Source organism: Mesoplodon mirus, assembly GCF_964341445.2.
Source record: "Mesoplodon mirus genome assembly, chromosome: X".
NCBI lineage: Eukaryota > Metazoa > Chordata > Mammalia > Artiodactyla > Ziphiidae > Mesoplodon > Mesoplodon mirus.
The window spans coordinates 103,317,204-103,345,040 of NC_138981.1; the positions used below are offsets into that span (position 1 = coordinate 103,317,204).

The following is a 27,837-nucleotide window of genomic DNA, read 5'->3' on the forward strand; positions in this document are numbered from 1 at the left end:
GTGAACTCTAAGGTAAACTATGAACTTTGGGTGATTCTGATGTGGCGATATAGCTTCATCCTTGGTAACAAATGCACCCCTCTGGTGGGGGCTGTGGGTAATGGGGGAGGCCGCGCATGTGTGGGGAAGGGGTACATGGGAAATCTCTCTATCTTCCTCTCAATTTTGCTGTGAACCTAAAACTGCTCTAAAAAAATAAAATCATTTTTAAAAGCCACCATGTTACATTAATGTAGCATAATCCCAGTTTATGTAAAAAATAAAGACTCAGTTATACACATATGTGTGTTTGTCAATGGAATTAATCTGGAAAGATTCACAACAGACTGTTAACTATGGTTATCTCTGGGGAGGGCAGCAGTACTAGGAAGTAAATGGGGACTCTTCACTTTCAATTATATAGCCAAGGTTTTCACAACTAATATGTATTACTTGTGTCATTTCCCCACAACTTATTATTTTGAAAAATTCAAACCTATAGAAAAGTTGAAATCATTTGTATGATTTTCAAAAACAAAAAAGAAAAAGAAGAAACTGAGACCCCAAATACAAAATGTCAAACGGACAAGGCTATTGCTATTGCTGTGACAGAAATGTGATCAATCACAAAGGGTTTATAAAAGTTGTAAGGATTCTGGCAGATTCCACCCCCACTTTTTGGGAAAACAAAGCAATGCAGAAAGAATTTAATACCATTTTTATAACATGGTGACGTGTGTAGCCCTTCAAGGGTTAAGGCTAATCTTTTTTTGTTTGTTTGTTTGTTTTTTACCGGTACGAGGGCCTCTCACTGTTGTGGCCTCTCCCATTGCGGAGCACAGGCTCCGGACACGCAGGCTCAGTGGCCATGGCTCACGGGCCCAGCCGCTCCGCGGCATGTGGGATCTTCCCGGACCGGGGCACAAACCCGTGTCCCCTGCATCGACAGGCGGACTCTCAACCACTGTGCCACCAGGGAAGCCCTAAAGCTAATCTTATCCAGGATGGGGTTGCAGATTTCAACAAGGCCAAAACACTGCTCAAGGAAGCCCCCACCGCTCATTAGTTCCCAAGCAGGACTGTGCTCTGTACCTTATGGGTCAAGGTGTGGGTAAATGTTCTTTCCATCATCCATGTCATTGACACCCCCTCCATTCATGTGGATAATCGACAGCTGTCTGTAAAATCAACGTGTCTTGTTTCTGGTACGTATCTACTTTGCATTAACGGAGAGCAGAAGCTTCCTCTCAAGTGATGAAAATGTGTGGGCAGGCTTTGGCAATGTCACAGGCAACCATGGTGGGATGTTGGCAGAGGAAACTCCCTTATAGCAAGTTTCAACACAGTCTGTTGCTCTCTTCCTTGGAGTGGGTTACTGTTTACATCTCTAGGAGGTTTGAAGAAGCTACAAGCCTCAGTCATTACGATGCTCCTCACAGACAACCAGAGAAATGTTTCTCAGCCTCTCTCTTGTGTGGGAGAGAACTTAGATCTTGACCATTCCAAGGGCTGGCTCGCGTTACAGAAGAGTGCTCAGAAATGCCCTTACCTCTCCACAAGGATTCCAAAAAGAAATGTCATCCCTGAGGAAGTCCGAGAAACCATGTTCCGTTGGCCTTGTGTCAGTTAAAAACACACCCTCCAGCTCTTGCAAAACGAAACCAGTTCTTCTATGCAAATAAACTAAGCCTAACCATAGAGAAGCAATCATGCAATGTAAACTCTATCTAGAAAAGGTTTTGTGTGTGCAGCGAGGCTGGGGGTCCAGGATAATCTTTGAAAGGAAGTTGACTATTATAGAGAAAGAAACACAGGAGGAAGATTAAATAAGCACAAGAAAGCCACAGAAGAGAAGTGTAGAGGGCGTAGAGAAAATGGACAGGGCATGGAGAGAGGTTGAGGGAGTGAAGGGGGGTGAAGTCAGGAGTCAGGCAGGGGAGAAGCAAAAGGGATGGCCCCAAATAATGGTCTGCTTATGGTTGTTGTTTTTTTAATATTTATTTGTTTTGGCTGCTCCTGGTCTTAGTTGAGGCATGCAGGATCCCTTGTTGTGGCATGCGGGATCTTTACTTGTGGCAAGTGGGCTTCTTAGTTGCAGCATGCATGTGGGATCTAGTTCCCTGACCAGGGATCGAACCCGGGCCCCCTGTATTGGGAGCATGGAGTCTTACCCACTAGACCACCAGGGAAGTCCCATGGTCTGGTTATGTTTTAAATCAGTAATTCTGATTTTCCAATAAATCTGGGCTCCATCTCTACTTGTGTGTGCATATAGGAGTGTGTGTATTTCTGTACCAATAATTCTGGGGCTTAAGTTATGAGACCCCCATTTTTGACCAGTAGCATTCTGAGCTCCAGTGAAACAAACAGTTACTAGGTAGCACAGGAAATGGTCAAAGCCGTCTCTCCTGGACAACACTGAGTCTCTTCTGAGACAACAATGGCAGACTTTGGAAAGAAGGCCGCTTTGACTTCTCCCCACTTTACTCTAAACCAGAGACACCAAGTAGGAGAAAATGGCAAGATATCATCACCTTTTAAAGATTCACCTCAAATTCTTATATCTTTGGGCAGCAAACACTTTGGTCATCAAACATTTGTTCAAGACCCTTTTCACCAAGCCCCTCTGGTCAGGGAAAGAAGACGTCTTTTTTCCTTTCAGGTTCCCACAACTCTGGAAATGATGCTCTGAGCTGATCTCTTTGAAGGCTGCCAGCTCACAGCTTTTGGCTCCTGGCCTCACTCCTCAGGAATGCCCTTCATCAGCCAGCACCCTTGGCCTCCCTGCAGCCCCCAAGGCATTCTACTCAAGGTGGAGGCACGCCAAGAGTCACCAAGCATATTTGGACCCAGGCTGAGGATTTTATGTAGGCCTACCTGGTTGATGTTCCAGGATTTTCCACACCATGCCTCATTTTAATAAAGTGATCGAAACAATGGTTCCTCCTCGGTGCTCCCATCTTATAACTCCTGCTTGTTCTCTCCCGTCATGAATCAAATCTCCTGTCCCTGCTCTTTGCCTTCATCTTTCGTTTTCCCCACTGGCCCTTGATTGGGTTCCCAGGCCTGGCATTTGATGACGCTCAGGTCTTCCCTTGCTCTCCTCCTTTCCTCTCAGAGAAGCTCCCAACAGTTGGGAACAACTTGCTTTTAATTTTATTTTTTTATTTTTTAAATTTTTTGTGGTACGTGGGCCTCTCACTGTTGTGGCCTCTCCCATTGCGGAGCACAGGCTCCAGACACGCAGGCCCAGCGGCCATGGCTCACGGGCCCAGCCGCTCTGCGGCATGTGGGATCTTCCTGGACCGGGGCACGAACCCATGTCCCCTGCATCAGCAGGTGGACTCTCAACCACTACGCCACCAGGGAAGCCCTTACTTTTTTTAATGAAAGCAACTAAACAAAGGAGGTAATATCTATTAAAACACTTGTAAAACCAGAAAGGGTTCCACTCCCAGCTCTGCTATTTAGCCCTGGGCAGGTAACTTGACCTCTGTTGGCCTGTTTCCTCATCTGTTAATGGGGGGAGTAATATTTACTTCACGAGGTACTAGTGGTGGTGAGAAGCGGAGAAAGAAATTGTACAAAAGCCCTTTACGGAGAGTAAAGGGGCCATTACTGGCACCTCTCAGGACAGACGGTCAACAAACCCCTATTCCCCTAGAGATCAAGGTCACAGTGAAATTAATAGTGCAGACTGTACACCTGAAACTAATATGCTATTGTAAGTCAACTATGCTTCAACAATTAAAAAGAGTTCAGAAATAAACCTAAACGTCAATGGTCAACTGAGTTTTGACAAGAGTCCTTGCAGGAGCCCCGCAGAGCCTACCAAGTGGCTGCCAGCCACTCCATTTGTACATCAGGGCGCTCGGCTGTCCATGTCCGAGACCTCGACGGATAATTCAGAGAAGCCTGAACACTCATCCTGATGTCCCATCTCAACTCGCCAGCCCCAACCAGAAGCTTCTCTTCCAGCCAGAGCGGCTCAGATTCTACACAAGGCCTCTGCTTTCACCTGCCCCCTGGGGACAGTCTCCAAGAACAAAGGGCATTCTTTTCTCCAAAGCAGCTCCAACCCAGAAACAGCTTTTCTGAAGCTTTCTCACCCCAGTGCTCCATCAGGCCCAAACTTACAGGACAGCCTTCTCCATCCAACGGGCCCCCCTACCTTGAGGCTTCCCCCGAGCTTGGGCTTTCCCGAGTGGGAGGAGGGGCCCGGGAATGAGAAATGCGTGTATGAGAGAGGGAGGGGAAAAAAGAGAAGGACAGTCGGGCTGGGCAGGAGCAGGGTCACCAGCGGGAACACTCAATACTTCCAGTTAGCCCGGTTCTACTGGGGACTTGGTGCCCAAAACTGCAGTTTTTTCTCTTCCCTGGTCCTACCACACCTTTCACTTTCCATTACTCATCCTTTAGGCAGTCCAGGGCCAAACTACAAACTGCCTTTCAGCTTCCTGTTCCTCAGTGAGCCCCCCAAATGGGACAGAAACAGCCAAAGGCCTAGGGGTTATCTGCCTCATTTCTGGGGTCAAAGGAAAACCCTTTTTAGGCACAAAATAATTCCCTAGACATGGGTGGGACATTTCTTTAAAGCAGCCATACTCAACCATGGCCACAGTTGGAGTCACCTGGGGGGCTTTTAATAAAGTATTGATGCCTGGGCTTCAATTTAGACCAATCAAATTGGCATCTCTGGAGGAGCAGTCCGGGCAGCCAGAGTTTTTAGAGCACCTCAGGTGATTCCATTCTAATCTGAAGCCAGGCTGAGAACCATAGCTCTAAAGCTATTATCTCCATTATTAGAGATCAAGGTTTATTAAATAAGCAAATAAATGCTTTGAAATGCTTTAAAAGCAAAAGAAGGAAGGACCCCACTATTATGGAGCACCTACTGGGCGTTGAGTCCTGGGGTGCCTTTGCAGACATAACACATGAATATGGAAAAGAGTTGAAAGGGAGCACAGGGGACGCAGGGAGACTGAGAGTGAGGTTAAGGTTGAGGACAAGACCTGAGCAGCAGTTTAGCCTAGAGCTGGGCCTTCACATGCAGAAAGAGTCCCCAGGCTCTTTCTTTCTGGAGAAACTCCAGGAGGAAATTCCTGGGGAGGGGGAGGGGAGCAGTACTCTTACCTGTAGCTAAAAACGTCTTTGCTTCCAGCTCTCCCAAAGTCTGTTAATGGAAATACCATCCAAAAAGGTTTCTACTAAAAGTGTGTGTGGGGGGGGGGTGGGGGGGCTTCCCTGGTGGCGCAGTGGTTGAGAGTCCGCCTGCCGATGCAGGGGACATGGGTTCGTGCCCTGGTCCGGGAAGATCCCACATGCCGCTGAGCGGCTGGGCCTGTGAGCCATGGCCGCTGAGCCTGCAGGTCCGGAGCCTGTGCTCCGCAAGGGGAGAGGCCACAGCAGTGAGAGGTCCGTGTACCGCAAAAAAAATAATAATAATAAAAAAAAAATTGGAGGGAGTGGGGGGCGGTAATTAAAGGCTATGTTTACATAACTAGCATGAGCCCCACCCGCCCCCAGAATGTGCCTCAAAAACACAGGCAACTCATGTTAACAAGAAATGTCTGCAGGCTGATGGCATCATCTGGCTCCTTCGACTTGAGCTGTTTGAAACCAGCTACATTTTTTTTTTGGCCCCACTGCATGGCATGTGGACCTTAGTTCCCCGGCCAGGGATCGAGCCCGGGCCCCCGGCAGTGGAAACACGGAGTCCTAACCACTGGACCGCCAGGGAAGTCCGAAAGGCAGCTACATTCTTGAACCAACGGTTTCTGTTCCTCCCTTCAAAGCGTGGGTCCCCATTGCCCCCAACCGCCTAGCCTCGCCCCAGCCCTGACAGGAGGAGGGGCCTCTGTGGGATGGGAAGTCACTTCCTTCCTTACCATGTCCTTAAAGCCCCCCAGGACAGCGGCAGTGATGATGCCCAGGAAGAGGCCGACGATGTTGAGGATGGTGGCGGACCAGAGCAGGTGGTAGAGGTGGATGATATCCTGGCAGCTGCTGACGTCAATGTACTCATAGTAGCCACCGGTGATCTCCACCCGGCTGGACGGGGAGAAGCACATCCAGTCAGTCTCCAGGGAGCAGGCTGTCCCTCTAGGGCTTTGGCTACCATGCGGCTCAGTGAAAAGACAGGTGGGCAGGTAGGGAGCTATCGTAAGGGACATCATAGCCAACAATGCACTCGGGGAGCAAGATACGATAATCAATCAAAGTGTGACTACCGTTTATCCCCAAAAACCCTCCTACCTGCCAGAGAAACACTTGTTACCATCAGCTAACGCTAATCCTAGATGGCAATTATTGACACCTGCTATGTGCCTGGCAGGGGGGCTAAGCATTTTACAGACATGAATTCATTACATCTGTGCTAATATGGCGGCTTCTAGTCAACAGGTGACTATTAAAATTAAGTAAAAAATTCAGTTCTTCAGTCTCACGAGGCACATGTTAAGTGCTCAGCAGCCACACTTTTAAGGGCCACACTAGTGGCTGGTTACTGTACTGGACAGAGCAGATTACAGCATTTCCATCATCGCAGAAAGTTCTATTAGGCTGCGCTGCAAATCCTTACAATATTGTATGAGGTAAGTACTACCACCATTCCCGTTTCACAGATGAAGAAACTGGAGCACAGAGAGGTTAGGAATTTCCTCAAGTCGTAAGCGGTAGAGCTGGGATCTGAATTCAGGCTTCAAAGATTTCAGTGTTTCCTCTCTCAAAACAAAACAAAACACCAACAAACAAAAAACAACATTCCAATAAAGTACTAAAGCTGAGTTCCTGCACAAAATCTGAATATCACCTCCTCAGAGAGGCCTTCCCTGACCACTCTGTCCAAAGACATCCCCACCCCCACCCAGCCTGGTCACTCTCTAGCCCACTACTTGCCATGAACTGAATTGTGTTCCCTTCCGAAATTCATATATTGAAGCCCTAACTCCCAAGGTGACTGTATTTGGAGAAGGGCTCTTAGGAGGTAATTAAGGTTAGATGAGATCATAAGGGTGGGGTCCTAATCTGATAGGATTGGTGGCTTTACAAAAAGAGGAAGAGAGAACTCTCCACACGCATGCACACGCTGAGGAAAGACCACGTGAGGACACAACAAGAAGGTGGCCATCAGCAAGCCAGGAAGAGAGCCCTCACCAGAACCTGACAATGCTGGTGCCTGATCTCGGACTTCCAGCCTCCAGAATTATGAGAAAATAAAGATTTGTTGTTCAAGCCAACCAGTCTATGGTATTTTGTTATGGAAGCCCAAGCTAATTTCCCTTCCCTAAATCCTCTGCAGCACTTCTTACTAATGTGTGTGCTTCATTACTGTCTGTCTCCCTAACTTGAATGTGAGCTCCATGAGGGTAGGGACTTGGTTTGTTTTGTTCATTGCTGTGCTGGACACATAGTTGGTGCTACATAAATACTGGCTAAATCAATTAAGTGGAAGCTCCTGTCTTCCTGGATGTTTCAAACTAGTTTACAACTTGGCCACTGGAATCAATAATGAATCTTAAACACTGTGATTCTTACAATTAAACTTAGAACCAAACCCCCTGGCACCAGGATAGTTATGTGTGACTCCCCTGCTATAAGAATATAGAAAATGAAAAAGAAAAAAAAATTAAACATTAACCTCCAAAATGAATCAGGGAGAGATTATTCACAGAAGACTTTTAAACTTTACAGATGAATTATCTTAGAATTCTTTAAAACCAGTGCTTCTTTAAGGAATTGAAATCAGTGTGGTTACAGGACAGCCTGCGTCAAAATCTGTGTTCGTGTGTCTATGTGCCTGCCTGTGTCACTGTGTTATTTGTGTGTGCCTGTGGGAGTCTCTGTGTATCTGTGTGTGTGTGCATGCATCTTTGAGAAAGAGATGGTTAAACATGCAGATTCTGAGGCCCAGCCACAGTCCTACTAAATCTGGCAGAATCTCTTGGGGTGAGGCTCTGGAATCTGTGTTAATGAGCTCATTGATATTTGAGACCTGCTGTTTTAAATAGTAAGCTTCCATAGTGGAATTTTAACGGTGTTTCAATTCATCAGAATTTGAGCTAGATTTCAGGTTTTTCAGGAACATAGCTGGACACCACCTGGAAGCATACATTGAGTGTCTCCTATTAGCTGGCATGGTACTCGAGCCTGGGGATGGGGCAGGGAGGATACACAGATTACTTACTGCTCAAAAAGGCACCGCTGTACAAGGACTCTCCCCTGAAAAAGGCAGGCCTGTGTATAAGGGCGAGTGTGGGGTTGTAGGGGTGCAGGGGAGGCTTGAGAATCAGCTTCTGACTTCTCCCCGGGTATCTTTGCTTATGTCCTAAAACACCGAGGGTGGGCTGGTAGCACATGCAGATGGGTGGTACAGCAGAGCAGACTCTGGAATCAGCCTGCATTTGAAACCTGGCTCTGTCACTTATTTGCTGTCTGACCTTGAGCAACTTTCTTAACTTCTCTGAGCCCGGGGGATTTCATGAGCGAATGCACGGAAGCAGTACTCTAGCACATTGTAAGGGCCCCCCCCACAAAACATGTAGCTGTGTTTTTTCCCTTTTAAGAGCCAGCCTCTGGCAAAATGATTCAAACCTTTGAATCGTGTTCTTAAAGGCAGTGATGCTTTAAAAGCACAGACCACAACATGGGGCTAGGTTAGTAGTTCATTTAAAAGTATTCACTAATCGTAGAGAATATATGTTTGGTTTCAGTTTGAGTGGGTTCAGCAGCTACTAAAATGTTTTTTTAACTGAACCATGAAGCAAAAGAACATTAATACTAGATCTGGTTCAGGGTTTAGCGAATTAATGTGGTTTGTTTCTGTTTGAGATTCACGATTCCATTTGGTTCAGTCTCTGGGCAGAGCTTCGTCTGATATTCCATCTTCTGGATTCTCACTGCTCCCACCCTCAAGCCTCCATGACTGCAGGGCCCTCCTGCCAGACCCCATCACTGCCTGGTTCAGCTTCCTAACACATTTGTAAAACTAAGTCATTCATTTAATCAAAACCCTTCCCTGGCTCCCCATTACCTTCAGGAAAAAGTATCCCAATTCCTCAGTCTGTCATAATCCAACTCCAAAATGGAATCCACATTCCAGCCAGGCTGGAATCCTCAGAAGCACCAAACTGGCCATGCTGGGTACTTATTCCAGAACTTTGCTCAGATTTCTCCCCCTGCGTGGGAGGTACTGCCTTCTGTTCTCTGCCTGTCCTGATCTCTCCCGCTGCGCAAAGCTTCAACACACACTTCTCATTCTTCAAGGACTCCAGCGCCCATGCATTAGCTTTGCACCTGGACTCCCACAGCCTCAGTCTGTCCTTCTTAGTTTGACACGTTGCATAGGTCAATAATTCAGCTATTCATTTCATCTGATATTTACTGAGAGCCTACCCAGTGCTGAGTACCGTGCCGGGTGCTAAAGCTACAACCAAGGCCAAGGTGGACACGATGGCTCTGTCTAAATTCTAACCTCTGGAGGGCAAGGTCATCTCTTACACTTCTTTTGTGTCTCCCTCACTGCCTCCTAGCTGGGTGGTAGAAATGTTATGGGTCATCAATAGATACTTGGTGAATGAGTAACTGAGTTCAAAGACGGATCATTGCATTGATCATAAGATTGATTACCCAGTGTGGGCTTTTACCACCTTGCTCCCAACTTGCTGGGTGTGCCTGGAGAAACATAACCTCTCTGTGTTTCAGTCCCCATTCAGCAGAGTAGGAGGCAACAGATCTTGGATAAAGCCAAAGGGCATCCTTCTGCTCTTCGATAAGGGCCTGGAACTATTCACCAACTCTTGGTGTACAGGCAGCGGCTATGGGCAGCCTCTGTGCACCTTTCTCTCACTGCGTGTATTCTGTGTAGCAGTCTAAACCCCCCTCCCCATAATCCCCCTGGTAAATTGAGTTCCTTAAGGGCAAAATGTTATTTTAAGGATATCTATCCTTCTAGAACAGTCCCTGGCACACAGTAGGAGCTCAATAAAAGTTTGGCAAAGGGAGGAATGGATGAAAGTGAGCTATCATCTTTCATTTTATTCATCACCAGCTGCAGCAGTTCACAAACCACGCCCATTTCCTTTCGCTTCCTTTAGGTTACACACTGAAAACCAGTGATATTGACTTGACCTCTCCAAAGCTGAGTGAAGGCTGAAAGGCAGCTGCTGCAGAGCTGCGTCCTAGAGAAACCACCTTCCTGCACAGGGTGAAATGGAATCATCTATGTTTGGTATTAAAACCTCGCTGCCCCTGACGTCAAAGAAGGTCTGTGGCTTCGAGGGGACAGCAGAAACTCTGTTTCCGTAGCGCTGTACAAATGACTGCCTGATGTTTTTGTTCCCACTTTTTTTTTTTCTTGGCCTCCTTTCCAGGAAATGGACTAGAGGAGCTGGCAATTGATTAAAAATAGGCTTCGTGTGAGGAAAAAAAAATACACATTCGGCAAAATTAAAGTCTCCGAGCCTCAGAATGCTTGCAGCTAGCTATATTTAGGCCTGGAGATTAGGTCTCCTTCGAGCTGGCTGGAAAAAGTCTCGGGTCAAGGAAAATCTTTTCCTTCTATTGTAGGATCATCACCTCTTAAGTCTCGCGGCCTTGCTTTCTGACCGCATGGGACTGTTGCCTGATGAAAAGCTCAGTAAGTGCTTTTCTAGTGGCTTTGCCCTTGGAATCTCAACGCTACAGACCTGGGCAAGGCCTCGATCGCCGCCTGAGGCTGGTCCCCAGGCATCAGGTAGGTGAACAGCGTTTCCAGCTCAAAGGTTGTTAGGGGCAGTGTCCCCATGAACCCTCTTAGTTGTCTGGTCCAATAGTTTATTTTCCTGGGGAAAAGGGTGTTCCTTTTTGATCCTTTTCAACACATGTCACTCCCTTGTCATCAGGTCTTTCATTCAAGCCTGGTCCTGTGCCGGGGCCTGAGGATAAAGATAAGATGAAGTTGTGTTCGCTGCCTTTAGGGAGCTCAGAGTTTAGCAGAGCTCCTCATAAAATTCCTTTAGGGCCTTGAAGACGATCCTGGCATGACTTGCTTTAAGAAAGTCAGTTATTATGAAGTTCAGATTGACAGGAAGATAAATTGGGCTTGAGTCTCCACTTAAAAAAAAATTCACCTAAGGGCTCAGCTAAATGGAATTTAAAGTAGGATTTAGTTTATTCAGACCTTTTTCAGAAACACACCTAATTGTGGAGAGAAAGGTGTGCCCATAAGGAATCACTTCTCAGCCCTCTCAGCGGGCCTCCTCTCTCCTCCTGGGATCTCAGAACGGAAAGGGAAAGGAGAGGGGAGAGGAGAGCTGGCCAGAGGACAGGGTGTCAGAAGGAGGGAGGGGGTAAAAATAGAGGGGAGGACTGAGCAGGGGGAGGGGGATGGACAAGGGGAGGCAAGAGGAAAGCTAGCAAACTAACCCCAATTCCCCTAGGACCTATTTTACATTCCTTTGATCATTTTTGGAAGGATGGGCTCAGGAAGTACAATTATAGCCAGCTCTCCATCACCGCTAAGGAGGGAAGTCCTTTACAAGTGTTAGTTATTATTACAACATGAATAATTGAATCTCCCAGATAATCCCCAAACCTCATTTGAGTCTTTAAGTTTCTCTTCCTCCACTGCCAAACCTTTTAACGAAATGAGACCGAAATGAGACCGGTGCTAGCAAAGAAAGTAAAAGGGCTGGCGTGAGTCCCCCTTCTCCTCCCCGCCCCCTCACTGCCTCTGGTCTGTCAGGTCTTTAATCCTCAAACTGGAGAAACTGGCCCCCCAAAACCATGAGTAGGGAGTGTGAGTGAGGAGGGGTGCGTCCAGCTGACCCCTTTGGACCTAGCTCCATCCGGGCCCTTTCTGCCAACTCCTCCCTCCCTTCCGCCCTCCCCCTCCTCAGCACCCCTGCACGGAGAGCTGAAAGAAAATATGTGCATGGCAGGCACTGGCTGACACACCCCCGTACAGGGCCATTTACTTATGCTCTGCATCACCTGCTCACGCATTCCTGTCTATTCCACCTTCTAAATTGCTTTTAAAAGTACTCCTTGCTTCCCACCATCCCCAAACCAACTTAATCTAGGCTCCGTTCCCTTTGGCCTGGACTCTTGCGGTGGCCCCCTAGTAGCCTCCAGTCTCTAACCACTCAAATCCATCTTCCACACTATACCCTTCAATGGCTCCCAAGTTGCTCACAGGGTCAAGTCCAGAGGCATTGTTATGGCCAGTGAGCCCTCCATGATCTGACCTGTGACCAGCGCTCTGCCCTCACCTCCCCCACAACTTCTGGGAAGACCCTCCCCACCTCCACCCCACTTGGGTTTGTTTCCTAACTCCCTCCTTATCCTTTGAGTCTCAGCTCCCACATCCCCTCCTCCTTGACACGCCCCCACTTTGCCCCCAGCGACTCTGACTTCCAGTCATTTGCATAGAGAGGGTCTCCTGTACATCCCCAGATCTGCACCACACTTCTCACACTAGACTGCAATCAGTGGCTCACAGGTCGGTCATCCCTGCTAGTCTGCGAATTTCTCCACAGGACTCTGTATTCCTGGCACCTAAATATGTCTTCAAAGAGAATAAATGATGTTTTAACAATTGAAGGGCAGAGCGCCAGAGTGGTTGTAGCAGAACTAGCACCAAAATCTAAGTTCTGTGAGGGCAAGGAATTTTGTTTTGTTTGCTGCTGAATCTCTAGCATCTGGAACAGAGTCAGGCTATTTGTTGAATGTTGTTGAACTTGGACTTAGACAGAACTGAGTGTGAACCCTACCTCTGCCATTTTCGAACTCTGTGTCACCTTGAACTAGCTGTCTGGTTCCTCTGAGCCTCAGTCTTATCATCTGTAAAATGGGGATAATAATTCTACATACATCATAGGTAAGAATTAAATGAGATCAGATACTTGACAGCACCTAGCATGATGCCTGGCACAGAGAAGGCAGGTAATGCATGTCAGCTGAAATCCTTTGAAGACCAATGTCTTCTACTTCTCTGATCCCTGCCGTGCGCCCTTCCCCCACCCTAGCCCTGCTCGTGCCCACTGTGGTCAAACCATCAGGGGCTCGGCACTCACTTGCCGCAGTTGTAGAGGTCACAGCAGAAGCAGGTGTTGCCCCGGATGCGAGGTGTGCAGAATCCACGGCTGAGGTGAGGGCAGTTCACCTGGGGACACACCACAGTGAGGAGGTGAGCTGGCACTGGATGGGAGGCGGGACCCTCTGGGATTGGCACTGTGAGTTAGTGACTGATGGAGACGGTAAGGATGGCTGTGAAATGAACACACCAATGCATGGGCAGGATGGGGCTGGGCAGGTGGCTGGCTGAACTCGTGTGTGAGGCAAGTCACTGTGGAGCTGGGCTCACGTGCAGCCTCAGCCACAGCCCTCAGGGCCCCATCCCTGACAGGTGGAGATGGAGAGGAGGAAGGACGGATGGAAGGGCGGACAGAAGAACAAATGGATGGTAGGAAATGAGGATACAAGGGGCGGGAAATCAGGGTATGGGGGAAAGGGGACCAGATGGAAGACAGAGGGGCCATCACATGCACTCTGAAGTACAGTAGTACCTCTCGAGCTGCCTGGGTAAGGTTCCTCATAACCCTCGCGGAAGGAGAATTTTTGGTTGAGGAACTTATGACCTTATATAGGAAAAATAGGGTTAGGGGGACCAGGGTTACAAGTGAACCTATGGAAGTCATTATTAACATTTTTACAGTCACCAAGTTAACACAAGAATGAGAACACAATGAAATCCAGAGAATAGCAATGACATTTTACACATCTCGCGTTTGCAAAAAAAATGTAAAAATTAACTTCCATTTATCGTCTCTTATTTGTGAGAAATCTTCCAGGCTCTCCCCTGCCCCATATGGATGCAATGAAGTGCTTGTAAATTTGTTTCACTGTGTTATAGAGAATATTGGTGGTAAACGCGCACTTTTTTCTATATTGGGTCCTTCATCCAAAAGCTCGTGGCTTTCTGATAAGCTGTTGGCACATACATCTTTCTACTCCCTTCTAACCCAAGAATAGTTAGAAAAATGGTAAACTGGTGATTGGGGAAGGAAAATGGGGCAAGTGGATGGCACTGTTCACACTGTATGTTAAGGAAAACAGCTTCCCCTGAAGTTATGCAATGCAGTCACCATTTTATATCCACTTGCCAACTTTTTCTAGCAGTCACAAGTTTACCATTTTTCTAACTATTCTCAGGGGCGGGGGGCATTGACTTTCAGTTTGAAGTTAATAGAGAACCAAATGGTCGAGGTTGCTAGAAACACATGGTAGAGTTTTATATTAAAGGGCTCTCTGGATTGGAGAGAGGTGAATGTGAGCTGAAATGAAAGCTCTCCAAAAATGACCTGGAGCCGAGCTTCACCTCACCGCCCACTGCCTCTGCTTCTGTGTGAGGCAACAAGGAACCCAAGGAGAGCCATGCGGGGCAGGAGAGACACACCCTCACGTGTCCACTCAAGCATCAACAGACTGGCCTCTGGGCGTGTCATGACAGGGGCCAGGCCGCCAGCCCAGGCCTCCCCAGAGGCTCAAAGTGGACCAGGCTTCTCAGTGACCCTCATTTGGCTTCCTGACCCCTCCCATATGTGGGACTCAGACTCTGCCTCCCCGGTCCAGGCCTGCTGCCTTGGTGGGGCTCCCACTTTTCTTCCAGCTGGACATCAAATCCAGGCAGCTGAACCATCACCCACAGACATAGGGGAGGGACCTACCCTGTGGCCTCTGTACTCTTCATCTGTCCCTCTCGGGATCAAAGCCACACACTGAGAGGCTGCCTGCTGGGGTCAGAGGGGCAGCCTGTGGCCACAGAACAAAGTAAATCTGATTAGGCCTCATGAGGCTCTAACCTATGACCAGGGCCCCATTAGCACTGTGCTCTGACCCACTGAACAAATCAACTAAACATACCTTGTAGCAAGCTGTAGGCCCGGGAAAAAGAGTAAAAGAAAGGGGGTTCCAGGCAGAACAGGAGACTTTCCCCAAAGGTAAGACGTGCAGCCTCCTTCTGGCTCTTACCTCCTCAGCTTCCTTCTGGGATGTCTTGGGCACATAGTGGCACCGGTTAGCATAGAGTGGTTTCAGATCCTGGAAACAGAAACACCAAACCAAATGGGTTTTGGCTCTGGAAAATAGAGCAGCAATTGCTCTGATTGGTAATAAAAGATTTGAATACACACACACACACACACACACACACACACACACACACACACACACACACACACACACACACACACACACACACCCACACACACACACACACACACAGAGCAGGTAGTGGGTTGGGTTGATTTCTGAAAGCTGCCCATCTAGGGAGCCTGAGAATGTGAGGATCAGATACAAATGTTCTAATAACTGCTTTCTATTGGGCCACTTGGTTAATGAGAAATTAGGAAATTGACTGAGAAGTGGGTTTCTTGAAATTTCCACTCTGGTTTTCTTTTATTTCTAGTCTTTGTCTCTTTGCAAAGAGTCCCCAGGGAACAAAAGTCAAAACTCCAAGTTATTGCAACATCACCCTCCCAATCGGAGGGAGGCCAGCTCCAACAATGAGGATTCATTATCACCTGGGGACAGGACCAGGGCTGGCTGACACGTACACCCTGCTGTCATTGCCACAGCTTTTTCAGAAGGAAGAGCTCAGGAAGCAAGCCCCAGGGGGATGGGTAGCCATGGAGCCTGCTGTCGATTTTAACTCAACTGAACGATGAGCCATTTTCACTCAACTACACAGATTAAAGACAGTGAACTTCAAAAATACCACTGAAGCCCAGAAAACTAACATGGGGCTCAAGGACAGTTGACTAACCCTGCTGGGGTAGAACAGACAGATGCAATCCAGTGCTACCTGGAAACTGTCAGTCAGGGGATGCTGCCCACTTTCCGGGGGACGCTAAACATCCCCTGACTGGTAGGGGGCTTTGACCAAAAGCAGGTTAGCACAGGACAAGCAGTTTATGCAAACTGACCTTTGGAACTCGGCCAAAAGCACCTTGGCAGAGGGAGTTTATCTATTGCCCCTCCTTCCCCCTAAACCCACTTCTCTCACCGTTTTCAATAATCCTGGTGGCTGCTTTTCCCCACACATGTGATTGAGCATCTCCTGTACCTGACACCCAAGTGCCTCCTTGCCTCCCTGCCTGCTGCCCCGTCAAGGACCTAGGACCTTCCATCAGCTGCTTCTACATGAATGTCCTGACCGCTCCATGTTCTGAAAGTACACTGCCCTGTGGGCTCAGCCTGGAGTCAGGCTGGAAAGGAATGAGGGTTCTTATGGTCACTGCCAGCAGGGTTTATTTTCCGAGTTTGGGCAATGGCGGAAGTCATCATCATCCTGCCGAAGGGGAGGCTTGATGTGCTGGTCGTAGCCCTCCTGACCTCCTGGTTCTCCAAAGAGCATTCAGCCACCAACTGCCTAAATGAAGACAGACGTGTGTGTGTGTGATGGTCGCCCATATGCTGCCTCTGGCTGCTCTTGTGCACTGAGGCCCCAGGGGAGGAACAAACCCATGTGAATGGCAGGTAAGAAACGGCCACTTAGCCGCGCAGCCTTTTACATCCGAAGGGCTAGCAACTCCGGAGTGGAGGGCTGGCCACGAGACTGCTTTCTGCTGAGTGTCAGTGTGCTCAGGGCACGTTCACACCCATTATTTCACACCGTCTCATGTTAACCTGAGAGGCAACCAGGTTACTATCACATCCACGTGGAAGAGGAGAGACTGTGGCAGGAGGAGGGAAAGGGATTTTCCCAGCTAGTTAATTGCTATATTTGGGGAGGGGAAAGGAAGGAAACTGGAGACGAGAGAGAAGGAATGAGACACGTTTAGAGGGGGGTCAGGAGGTAGGTCTTAAGGGGAAGCACATATGCCCCCAAGCCAAAGGACAGGGCACCAGGAGGTTAAAGGGCCTCAACAACAGGAAAGGCTGGCTCTAACCCACCCGAGCGGTGCTGGGGTCCAAATGTGCCTTTCATTTAAATTGGCCAACAGACATCACCATAGATTAATAAAGCCTTCTCCCTCAAAACTGTGAGGACTGGCAGATGTCTTAGGACAGGAACAGTGTAGGCAAAAAGGTGTTCTCAAAGACTCATCCAGCCTTACCCCAACCTCCCGAATCAAATGCTCTACTGCAAGCCACTAACGGCAGGAGGTACAGAGGGCCTAGACTCAGAAGCTGGAAGAAACTTCCAGTAAATATAATTTGGATTTTTCTCCCATTGCCTTTGGCTGAGGTCAGCGATCAAAACCTTTAGGAGTTTAGGAGTCAGGGAAATGCAAATCAAAACCACAATGAGAAACCACTTCATACCTACTAGGATGGCTAGAATTTAAAAGTCGGATAATAACGGGAGTTGGCAAGGATGTGCAGAGACTGGCACACTCAGATACTTCCAGTGCGAATGTAAAACGGTGCAGCCACTTTGGAAAATTGGCAGTTCATCAAACGGTTAAACTTAGTTACCATATGACCCAGTACTTCCAATCATAGGTATATACTCAAAGGAAATGAAAACATATGTGCACATAGAAACTTGAGCACAAATGTTTATAGCAGCATTATTGATAACAGCCAAGAGGTGGAAATAACCCAAATGTCCATCAGCTTGTGAATGGATAACCAAAATGTGGTATATCAATACAATGGAATATTATTAGACCATAAAAAGAAAGGAAGCAATGATACATGCTGCAATATGGATAAATCTGGAAAACGTTATACTAAGTAAAAAAAGTCAGGTTGCAAAAGACTACATATTATATGATGTCATTAACAGGAAATGTTAATTAATATAGGGAAATCTATAAGGAAAGTAGATTAGTGGTTGCCTAGGACTTGGGGGAGCAGGGGGAATAGGGAAGTGATAGCTAAAGGGTATGGGGTTGTTTGGAGGATGACAAAAATCTTCTAGAACTGACGTGATAGTTTGCACATACCTGTGAATGTACTAAAAGCCACTGAATTATATACTTCAGATGGGTAAATTATATGGGACGTGAACTATATCTCAATAAACATGTTTAAAAAAAACATTAGGAGTGGGAGGAGGAGGGAAAAGGAGGAAGCCATTTTAGCTCATGATGCCATGAAAATCTACTGCAGGCTTCTTGGCCACTAGGCCTATGTTGCCATGGAGACTGCCTCAGAGTGAAGAGTGCTTGTCAAATGGGGATAATAACACCTGCCCTACATATCTCACAGGATTGCTGTGGGTCTCAAATGAGATAATAGATGTTAAGGCACATTGAAACACTAAATTCACTACACAAAACAAGGAATTATTGTTATTAAGATGGCGCCTGTTGAAACAAAATAGCACACATACTATGATTGTCTACAAGCATGCTACAAAAATAGGTATATACTCAGAGGGTAATATGCAAAAATTGCATATGCAATAGAATTGCTATGTTAGGGTGGTAGGATAGTGGATGTTACAAGCTCCTGTTGTGTCACTTGTCTTTTCAAAAAGAAAAAGATGAAGAAAAGGATGGCTCTCTCAGCTAAACTCAAAAGGAATGAGTCTGATATAGGGGCTGACATATTCCTGACCCCAAAAGAAAACTGGGCAAAAAGCTTCTCTCTTCCATCCCATACTTTTCCCCCTGCCCAGTAATTATCTCCTGACATGCCAGCACTGACCATAGGAATTCCACTAATCTTGGCAAATGAGGGACTGACTCTTATGTCTAGGAGGAGAGTCCAAGAGCAAGATGGGATTGAATTAATAATGTTGCAAGTCATCCTTTCCCAGATCCATCCACACCCAGGACACTCCCTCAGGATGACCTGCACTATGAGCCAATGACTGAAATGGAATAAAATATGATGGATCCACACAATATTCTGATAATACAATTTTTCTCTAATTCAATTGTTTTCAAAAACATATAATTCCAACTAGTTCATAGGATGTTTTCATTTTCAATGTTGGTTCACTTGGGGGAAAAAATGAGTATCTGAGGTTTTTGTGGGAGCTCAGTAAGCTGCTTGGCTCGCTCTCGATTTGGGTTTGTGGGCCAGATCAGGGCTATACTATGACCTCCCTGGGACTTTTGCCTTTTGTGGACAGCTTCCTCCATTAAAAATTGTTGAAAATGATATTTCATTTATTTTGATTATATCTTATGACTGTATTGGTATAAAGACAAATTTCTATTATGTGTGAAAACATTTTTTTGGCCTAAAAGTTCATTATTTTTCTTCTGATTTGAAAAGAAATGATCATATTTTTCTGGGACACTGAAAGCCCATGGCTCACAGGCACTGTTGTCTACTGAGCCCAGTGGAGAAGGCGGCCCTAGGCCAGATATCTGGAATCGTAAGAGATGGAAAGCGTCGTCCGAGGGCTGAGGGCTCCTGCAGGGAACCCTGTGGGAAGGACCCGAATCCTAGGCTTCTCCAAGAAGGAGCACAGGTTTGGGTTTCAGGAGTAAAGTAGCCTTACTCGAGGCACAGCTTCTCCAGAACAGGAAGCATTTTGGCGCCTCTAGTCCAGGACTGGGCTCATTTTGGAGACTTCCAGCTCCGGGGCTTCCTCCGGATCCCAACCACATCACTCCTCTCCAACCATGAAGACAGCGAAGTTCAGGTATCCTAGAAAAGGTGTCTGTGCTCATGGGCTGCTCTTGTCACTGTTGGAGGTGGGGGAGGTCAGCTACTGCCACCTCCAAGGCTCTCAGGAAATCATGTGGCTTCCTGCGGCTCTCTCCCTACCTGCTCACTCCCAACACCAATTCCAAGCCAGTCCCCTGGCCCTTGTCTCTGACTTTTCCAAATGTCACCCACATGTCAACAAAGGCTTAGCTCCAACCCCTCCACCACTGGGAAGCCTGCTCTGATCCAAGGTAAACCTTTTGGGCACTTAGAGTTTATATGCCCAGCTTAGACCAATTTCTCTAGATGCCCGTGTGTGTCCAGGGATGTCCTCATTTGGACGTCACCTCCTTGAGGCCGGTGATGTCACCTCCCTCTCCTGTACCCCTCACAGCCCTTAGAACACACCCAGCACACACACACTCAATGAAGCCTTGTTGTATTGCCCATTTACTTTAACCCAGGACTAAAAATACTCACAATGTGTCTGGCAGCGAAGACCCCGTCGACTATGGCACAACAAAAAGCTGCAATCACACCAAAGCTGATAAAGACGATGGAAGCCACCAGCTGTGGGAGTAGGGGTGGGGGACAACGCAAAAGTGTCTGTTAGCCTTCCACTATCGCTGCTTCTGGAGACAAGGCGATCCCCAAGACACCGCCAGCCAAAGCACAACTCTGGCCTGCCAGCCCATGTGAAGCGTGAATGCCCTTTTCAGTCACGCAGCACGAGTGGGAGTGGGGGAGGGGGACGCGGAGAAGGGGCCATTGAAGCACTTCTTACATTTTCAGAGCAAGCTAAGAAATTCACTCCAGGAGTCTATGAGCGCCCAAGGAAGAGGAGGCTGAGGAATTAGACTGCATGTCTCTTCCATTCTCAGACTCAGAAAAATGTTGGACCTTTCACATCATGAAGTCCCACCCCCTACTTTATTTATTGTGGAATTGGAGGCTCAGAGAGGGGAAGTGGTGTGTCCAAGGTCACTATCCAGTCTGTGGAAGAGCCTGTGCCCACCAATTCCTAGTCTAGTGTTCTTCCCAACCCCTCATGGTGGGCAATGATGAAGAAGGGATGATTCTGAGGCCCCGCACAACCCTACACGGCCCTGCATCACTGAAGAAAGAGAACACTCAACTTATTATGGCTTAGGTGTCAAAGACATTTTACAAGGGTTGAAGTCTCTGAAATTGATCAACTCTGTGTGGTACATACGAAAAAATTCAAGTAAGAGAAGTGTTTGCTGGAACCAGACTGCCCTATTCTCTGATCGCGTTAGATAACAGAAATTTTCCTAGTAATTTGTCTTCCATTACAAGGGCGATACTACAACCCAACGTGGGGGTAGGTGTTTCGAGGCGTAACCAGGGGCAGGGATAGGTACTGCCTAAGCCCACCATCTGCTCGTGTTGACCCTCAAAACACCCTCTTTGAGGTGTTTGGGGGGTAAAGTAGAGAAATAGCATGGCATTAAGCTGCTCCCCAGGGAGAAGGAGGAAATCAAAGTCAAGGCCACCCTAAGGTCCTCCCATCTCACAGGCTAGAAGGTAATACTGATCTCCTTTGGGAGTTGTTCAGAAACCTCGCCCCATAAATCTCACTTCACAGCACTACAGAGAGTTGGTAAATAATGGATGAAAGACGTCATGAAATTGGCATTATCAGCTATGCTATGATCAGCTCTACAATTAGAACTCCCCTGTCATTTTGAATAATTTAAACCCAAAGTGCAAACACAACTGGCAGCGGAGAGCCCAGGTGAAATGGAAGCAGAGAACTATTAGAACCCCCCTGAGGGTGATTCCCTACATTGCTGGGGGGAGAACACACGGTTAGAGTTCCCTGTCCCGGGAGCTATTACGTTATCTGATTAAACTTGCTGTTAAATAGACCCTAGCATCAGTCTAGATGCCACAGTGACTTGTACGGGGAAGCCTAATCAGTCCACCATCTGACCACTCACCAGGCATCTTGATTTACAAGCCCATAAAACTGCAATATGCTTGCAATTCGGCCTGTACCATCTTCTCTTGCCCTCTAGGAAGACTTCTCAGACTGAAGCAGGAAAATACAACAGTCTGCCCTTGCGGGCCCCCATTCAGACATAGAACTTTGTGAGTTTTACCTCCTGTTATATGCGTACCCTTCCTCTCAACCTTACACATACTTAGCTTTGAACTATGTATGGGTAATGGGAATACTTGAGGTTGGCTTCATAATTTCATTTCGTCTTCTTGCGCCCTAAATATATTTGTTCTGTTAATTAAACTCCCTTAGATTGGAATCTCCTAAAAGGCAGGAACCCTCTGCGAAAACTCCTCTCCAAGATTATGCATCAGAGAGGAAGGTGTGAGGGTCGCCAGTGAGCCAGGCCTGCAGCAGCAGGAATCAAAGAAGCAAAGGCATCCGATGCGAGGACAATTGGCCTGACTGGATAGGCTGGCGCACTCCTTTGCGAATGAGGAGAAAAGCAAAAGGCAAGATCCAGTCATCCCTGTGACTTAAGGAGACTTGCTGGGCCACTGAGGGAACATCAGGCAGGGTGAGAACAAGTCCCATACCACAGGGTCACTTTAAAACAAGTTCCCCGGAGGCTTAGGAGAAAAGTAAAGTAGCTGTTTCTTTTGTGGCCCAATTTGGGCAACCTTAAGAAATGTGTCACTTATCCACAGAAATGTTGAGCTTTTTCAGATGAAGAATTTGATTCTATAGCGATGAAAACTTACCATCTGCCGTTTGTTCTCCACGAGGTTTGATCCGATGATTCCAAGGAATGATCCAAAGCCGAGCTGCAAAGCAACATGGTACAGATAGCACGTGGGAAGATGGTTAGCCTGACTGCATGGTCGTTCCACCCCTGGGATACAATTCAGGATAACAGAAAATACCCGGGGTACAGATGCTAAACCCGTGCAGCTGTTACTCACACAAATACAGTATGAGTAAGAAAAGTATTTCTCCCACCATTTGTCAATTTTTCCTCGTAGATATGAATCACACCTAAAAAGAAACTCGTGTGCCCAGAAGCTAAAAGTAAAAGTCAACCATAGCTTCTCAGAGCCTGCTTATTTCAATTTCAGTATCCATTACCTAGCATGTGACTGGTGAGTCAGTAAGAGACGGATAATGGTGAAAAGCACGCATTATATCCTGATCTTTATCTTTTCTTTGAAACGAGACCTTCTATCCTGATGCACGAATTACAAAATAAAGGTTTGAAATAGCGATTTTTGATGCATCAGTCACGCTAATCAAACCCAGGAAGTACTTTAGAAATCAGCAAGCACCTTAACCTAGACTTAAAAAAAAAAGAACTATTTTTTTTGAAAGCCTGTATTTGTGGTTGACCCACTGCAATTTATGTTAGCACTTATTCGCCTCTTCTTCCATCTCTGCTTCATTTATGGACAGAAAGCATTCATTAAAGGGTGAATAGAAATGGCAGTGTAAAACCCTGAAAAACAATTTCCCTGTCTAAGCGGCTGGGATGATGGCTCGGGGTAGCAGATTCCACTTTGCTCTCAGTTCTGCCATTAGTGGATTGAGTCTGCCATTCTCAGCTGAAAATGATCACCAACCGATGGCTGCTGTCAGGGGTGAAATGGAAGAAGTAAAAAGTGGTGGGAATGGACCAATAAATCTTAACACAAGTCCAGCAATGTGGTTACATTTCTCTTGAGCCTCACTAAGGATCTGGCTTTCCATCTGCCGCCTTACCTTGGCTCACAGGGACATATCTTTCAGTCTGAGCCCCCCCAAGCCTTACACCAAGTCTTGGAAATCTAATGGACCCAAGGGCTGGGCAGGAGCCTGGTGGGGCAGTGTAGGGGGACTGGGTGCTTGCCTCAGAAACCCAAGCATGAAAGAGAATGAAGGGAAGGAATGAATACAAATTTCCAAGGACTCATTCTGCAGGGCCACTCAGCCAGCAACCCCTCTTGAGAAATAGAAGCTGAAGAGCATAAAGGTGTAACCCATGCCGTCCAAGACTCTACTGAGAACATCCTCACTCAGTGGTTAAACTGTGCCTGTCTCCCACCTGGTCTTATTTGAAATGTAATTAAAATGTGTTGTGATGAAGTATAGTGATTAAAACCTGGTCATCAGACTAGCCTGGCTTCTAACCCCAGCTCTTCCACTTGTGGCTGTGCGACTTGAACAAACTGACTGACCTCTCTAAACCTCAGTTTCCTTATCTGGAAAATGGGGACCATAGTAGTAGCTGTCTTATAGGATTTTTGTAAGGATTAGCCAGGACAATACAGTCAAAGAACTTGGCACAGGGCCTGGCACACGGTAAGTACTCAGTAAATACGAGTTATTGTTCTAGTGATTATTATTACTATTTTTAAAGACACTTAACTTTGGGGCAGCTCTAACCTGATTTGAGCTGGCAAATCCTATCATTATTTGCTCTATTTCATAAGAGTTTCGTATTCTGTCTTATCTCCCCTCCCAATATGTTGCACAGCTTTTATTTTTCAGGAAGAATTCCATCAATAGCCTGTGCTTATGACACTCTGGGCCATTTGTGGAGACTGAAAGAAAGTCAGAGGGCAGTTTCTTACATGGAAGATCAGTCCTTTCACTGAGCGGTTCATCAGTTTCCACAGATACTCACTGAATGCTCTTCTGAGCCTCAACAGCAGTCTTTGCCTTAAGATGGGAAGCAAAGACACTCGCTCTTCCTGACACTCTCAAATAACTCTCTGATGGCAGTGACCGGAAGAGGTGGCCTGAAGCCTTATGGAATTGGCTGGAAAGACAAGGTGCTCTGGGACTGGAAATCCCAGGCCAACCAGTTACTTCATCCAGTTCCCTCCCCTTTCCTTCCATTCCGTTTCTATTCCACTCCAACTCATTCCATTTTCTAACACTCACTGAGTACTTTGGGAGATAAATAAGATGACGTGGCTCCTACCCTGCAGGAGTGCATAGTCTAGTGAGGGAGAGACAGACTGTGGCTTAAGGACCACAGGCGCGGTAGAAACAAAGTGCTGAAGGAGCAGAGAATAATTCATTTTGTATTATATCCTTGGCTCTGCTACTTATAAACTGTGTGACCTTGGGCTAGTTCTTTAGCCACTCCGTGCTTCGGTTTCCTCATCTATTAAATGGGAATCATAATGGTCCTGACCACACAGGACTGCTGTGAGGATTAAATGAGATAAGGTATGTACATAGCGTGACCTGCATAAGGTAGGCTGCTAAATACATATACATGGTCGTTCTCAGATCTCACAGAGGGGATAAATGGGGTCAAAGACAGGTAGAGTCCACCAGGTGGGGAACTAATATCAACTGAGTCCTGGCTGGAAGAATTCATTCATCTGGATGACAGGTTTATGAACTAACTCACCAGTATCACTAAAACTACCTTACATTTGAAGAGCATGTGAATTTAAAGAAGCGCTTGCCCTCCACCTTGGTCACAGTCATGTTAGGGAGTTCGGTGGAGCTCATATCATTCCTATTTGATAGATAGCAAAACGGAGGCCTAGAGAATTGTATGGACTCATCCCCTCTTACAGCAAGTTCACGGCAGGGCCAGGACGAGCCCTCAGATCCCCTAACAGCTGGTGTTCTTCCAGCCACACTTTGCTGTATTTGTGGCCAGTGTTAGCAGAATAGTGACCTTCACCGCTGCCCCCCAGGGAAGAAGTTCCCTCTAAGGATGGAGTGAGAAGTCCTATTTGAGGAAGAGCTGAGGGGGTGAAAGTAAAGAAGGAAAAATCAACAGAATTTCCTGAAAATGGGCAGCTGCTTCTAATCAACTGTTTGCTCTCCTGAGGCCTCAGAAAGGTAAGCTCTGTGGTCCTTGCTCGAGAACTGCCCGGAATCATGGAATGTTCAGACCTTTGGAACTCCATCTTGACTCCCCATTACCTGAACAAATAACCAGTTTGCTTTGTTTTGGCTGCCCTCCACTTGTAGAAGAAAAAAAGGCAAATCATTAGAACTCAGATTCAAGAGCTCTTTTTAGGCTGCACCTTATAATCCATGCCTATTCCCATCCACTGGGACTGAGGTGCAAATGGATTAATCATTCAACAAGTATTAATTGGACATCTACTCTGTGGCAGGCACTGTGCTAGACCTGTGATCTGGAGGCCAGGAAGCGGGGTGGGGTATGATACCAAGACCAACGAGACTCAGCCTCGAGGAGCTGTAATTAGATAATGGGTCTTCAATCCCTTTCTGTAATCCTGAAATCAACAAAGCTCTTAAAACTAAAAGGGTTTTTGGTAACTAACTTGGTGGCAAAACCTGACCTTGAACTGATGTGAGGTTATTTTATAATGTTTATCCACTTAGTGTAAAAATTCACAGTTTATTGTAGAAAGATGAAGGTGCTTGATTATGGGGTATATCTCAAGACCCCACTGGGATGTTAGATAACATATGATATATGCAGTCTATTATCTTTCTGAAATTAAAAACAAAACAAAACAGTCTAAATTTGCAAACACATCTCACCCAAGGGTTCAGATAAGGGATTGTGGACCTGTATAAACAAAGCTAAATGAGAATATAGCCCAACATCCCAGAAAGCAGAATGTGACTGTTTCCCAAGAACTATGAGTGGATGGAATCTATGGTAGGGAGTTCAAAGATGGTAGACACCACTGTGGATCCCAGTAGCTGAGAAATGTCCCAGCTGTGTCTTTAAGTTGGAATAGGACAGAGCATTTGGATAAACAGAGAGAGAGAGCACAGGGAGGACGTTCCAGCCCAAGTCATGTTCAGGGGACTGTGAATTGACAATTTTGGTAAAAGAAAGGTATGGGAGACCAGGCCAAGGGCATCTTCAGAGAGCTTTGAATGACAATGCTAAGGAGGCAACAGGAAGCCAATGAAGGTTAGTCTTATCTAGCAAATCAAGACTCAAGTGTCATCTCTGAAATGTACTTACTAAGCTAGGAACTTTATCTTAGAATGATCTTATATTTTAGAAACATTTTCAACAAGAGGTAGAAAAAATTTCTGCCTAATTCACAATAAACCACAAAATCCCACTATCCAGACCTCCTTCTATTTCCTGAACATTCAAGTTAGTCAAAACTTTGTTGGATTTATCAAGAGTCTTCACATGTGAAGCTGAAGCCACGCTGGCCTAGAGAAGGTTTCTGGCCTATTGACTGTTTTGAATGATCCCTGTTGTCTCTGCCTCCTACTACCCCATGGCAACTCTGATATAATTTTCAATTAACTGGACACCCCCCCCTTCCCCCGCCTGGGAGAGGGGAGAGAAGCTCCTGGTTTCTTTCCTGAAAGAAAACCCAGGCTGGTGTGGGCCCTAGCAGTATAACAGCTGGTGGAGAAGGTTCTAGAGTGAAAGGCTTTCAGCACTGATCAGGTGGCCAACTCCATCTTGTGGGTTGCATGGGAAACACATGTAGAGGCCTTGTTCTCCTGGATGTAAGGTTAGAGAGCCATGGAGAAGGAGCTGGCTCTCTCCCCTGCCTTTTCCATCTTCATACAACCGAGGCTCTTGGTATTTTTTAGGCCTCCAGAGTAGAAAACTCACTGGAACTCTTCTGGAACGGACTATGTCTTGAACATTCGGGGACAGTGAAAATCCTAAGCCAGTTTGTCTTTCTGTGTCGGTTTTAATTTTTTTTAATTTTACATTTTAGCCTGTACAGGTGAGCACATCTTTAAAGATGCCTCTTGCATACATGTCTTAGGATGATGATACCACATTCTAGCTCAGGTAGAGTAGCTAACACCCTATCATAATGCACCTCACTGTACAAGGGCATCTCGTTTGGCAAAATAAAGATTGCTCAGAAAAGTTTTGCATGACTTAGAGTTATGCAAACATGATTATATTTTTCAGTGTCTGAGATCTCAATATTTAAATGAATTGTATGGTAAGTAGTCTTTAAGTCATCTTTAAATCTAGTAACTGCTCCCTAATTTGTTTGTTTTAAAATTATAAATTCTCATGTACACATGTAGCCAGAGTCCTAAAACAGCAGAGTTCCAAATAACCTGACATTTTCCCACAAATCTATACAATGGTCTTTATATTCAAACTGACCAATTTGATAGTGTGGAATCTGAAAATGCCACATTTTGCTCATTCTGGTTTTATTGCAAGCATACTTTGTTTATTGTGTTTTAGTTCTCCAGGTGGTTGCCGATCCACCTGAATTAGACTCCCCTGGGGTGTTTATTAAAATACACACCAAGGTGGAGAAACCACTGGCTTAGAGTTTATATAATACCTCTCTAATAACCAAACTATTCAATTAGTGAAAGCACCC

General features: G+C 46.5%; 1 protein-coding gene across 2 annotated transcripts in view; it reads right to left on the bottom strand.

Annotated features, from left to right (window-relative positions):
• Positions 1–27,837, bottom strand: part of TMEM255A (transmembrane protein 255A) — a 46,715-nt gene that overhangs the window by 9,455 nt on the left and 9,423 nt on the right. For both annotated transcript variants that reach the window (XM_082610853.1, XM_082610852.1), the window contains exons 3-7: positions 22,294–22,356; positions 20,050–20,139; positions 14,989–15,057; positions 13,032–13,120; positions 5,868–6,030 (exon numbers count right to left, since the gene is read on the bottom strand). In XM_082610853.1, coding sequence (XP_082466979.1) covers positions 5,868–6,030; positions 13,032–13,120; positions 14,989–15,057; positions 20,050–20,139; positions 22,294–22,356 — 474 coding nt within the window. The remainder of the gene's footprint in view (positions 1–5,867; positions 6,031–13,031; positions 13,121–14,988; positions 15,058–20,049; positions 20,140–22,293; positions 22,357–27,837) is intronic.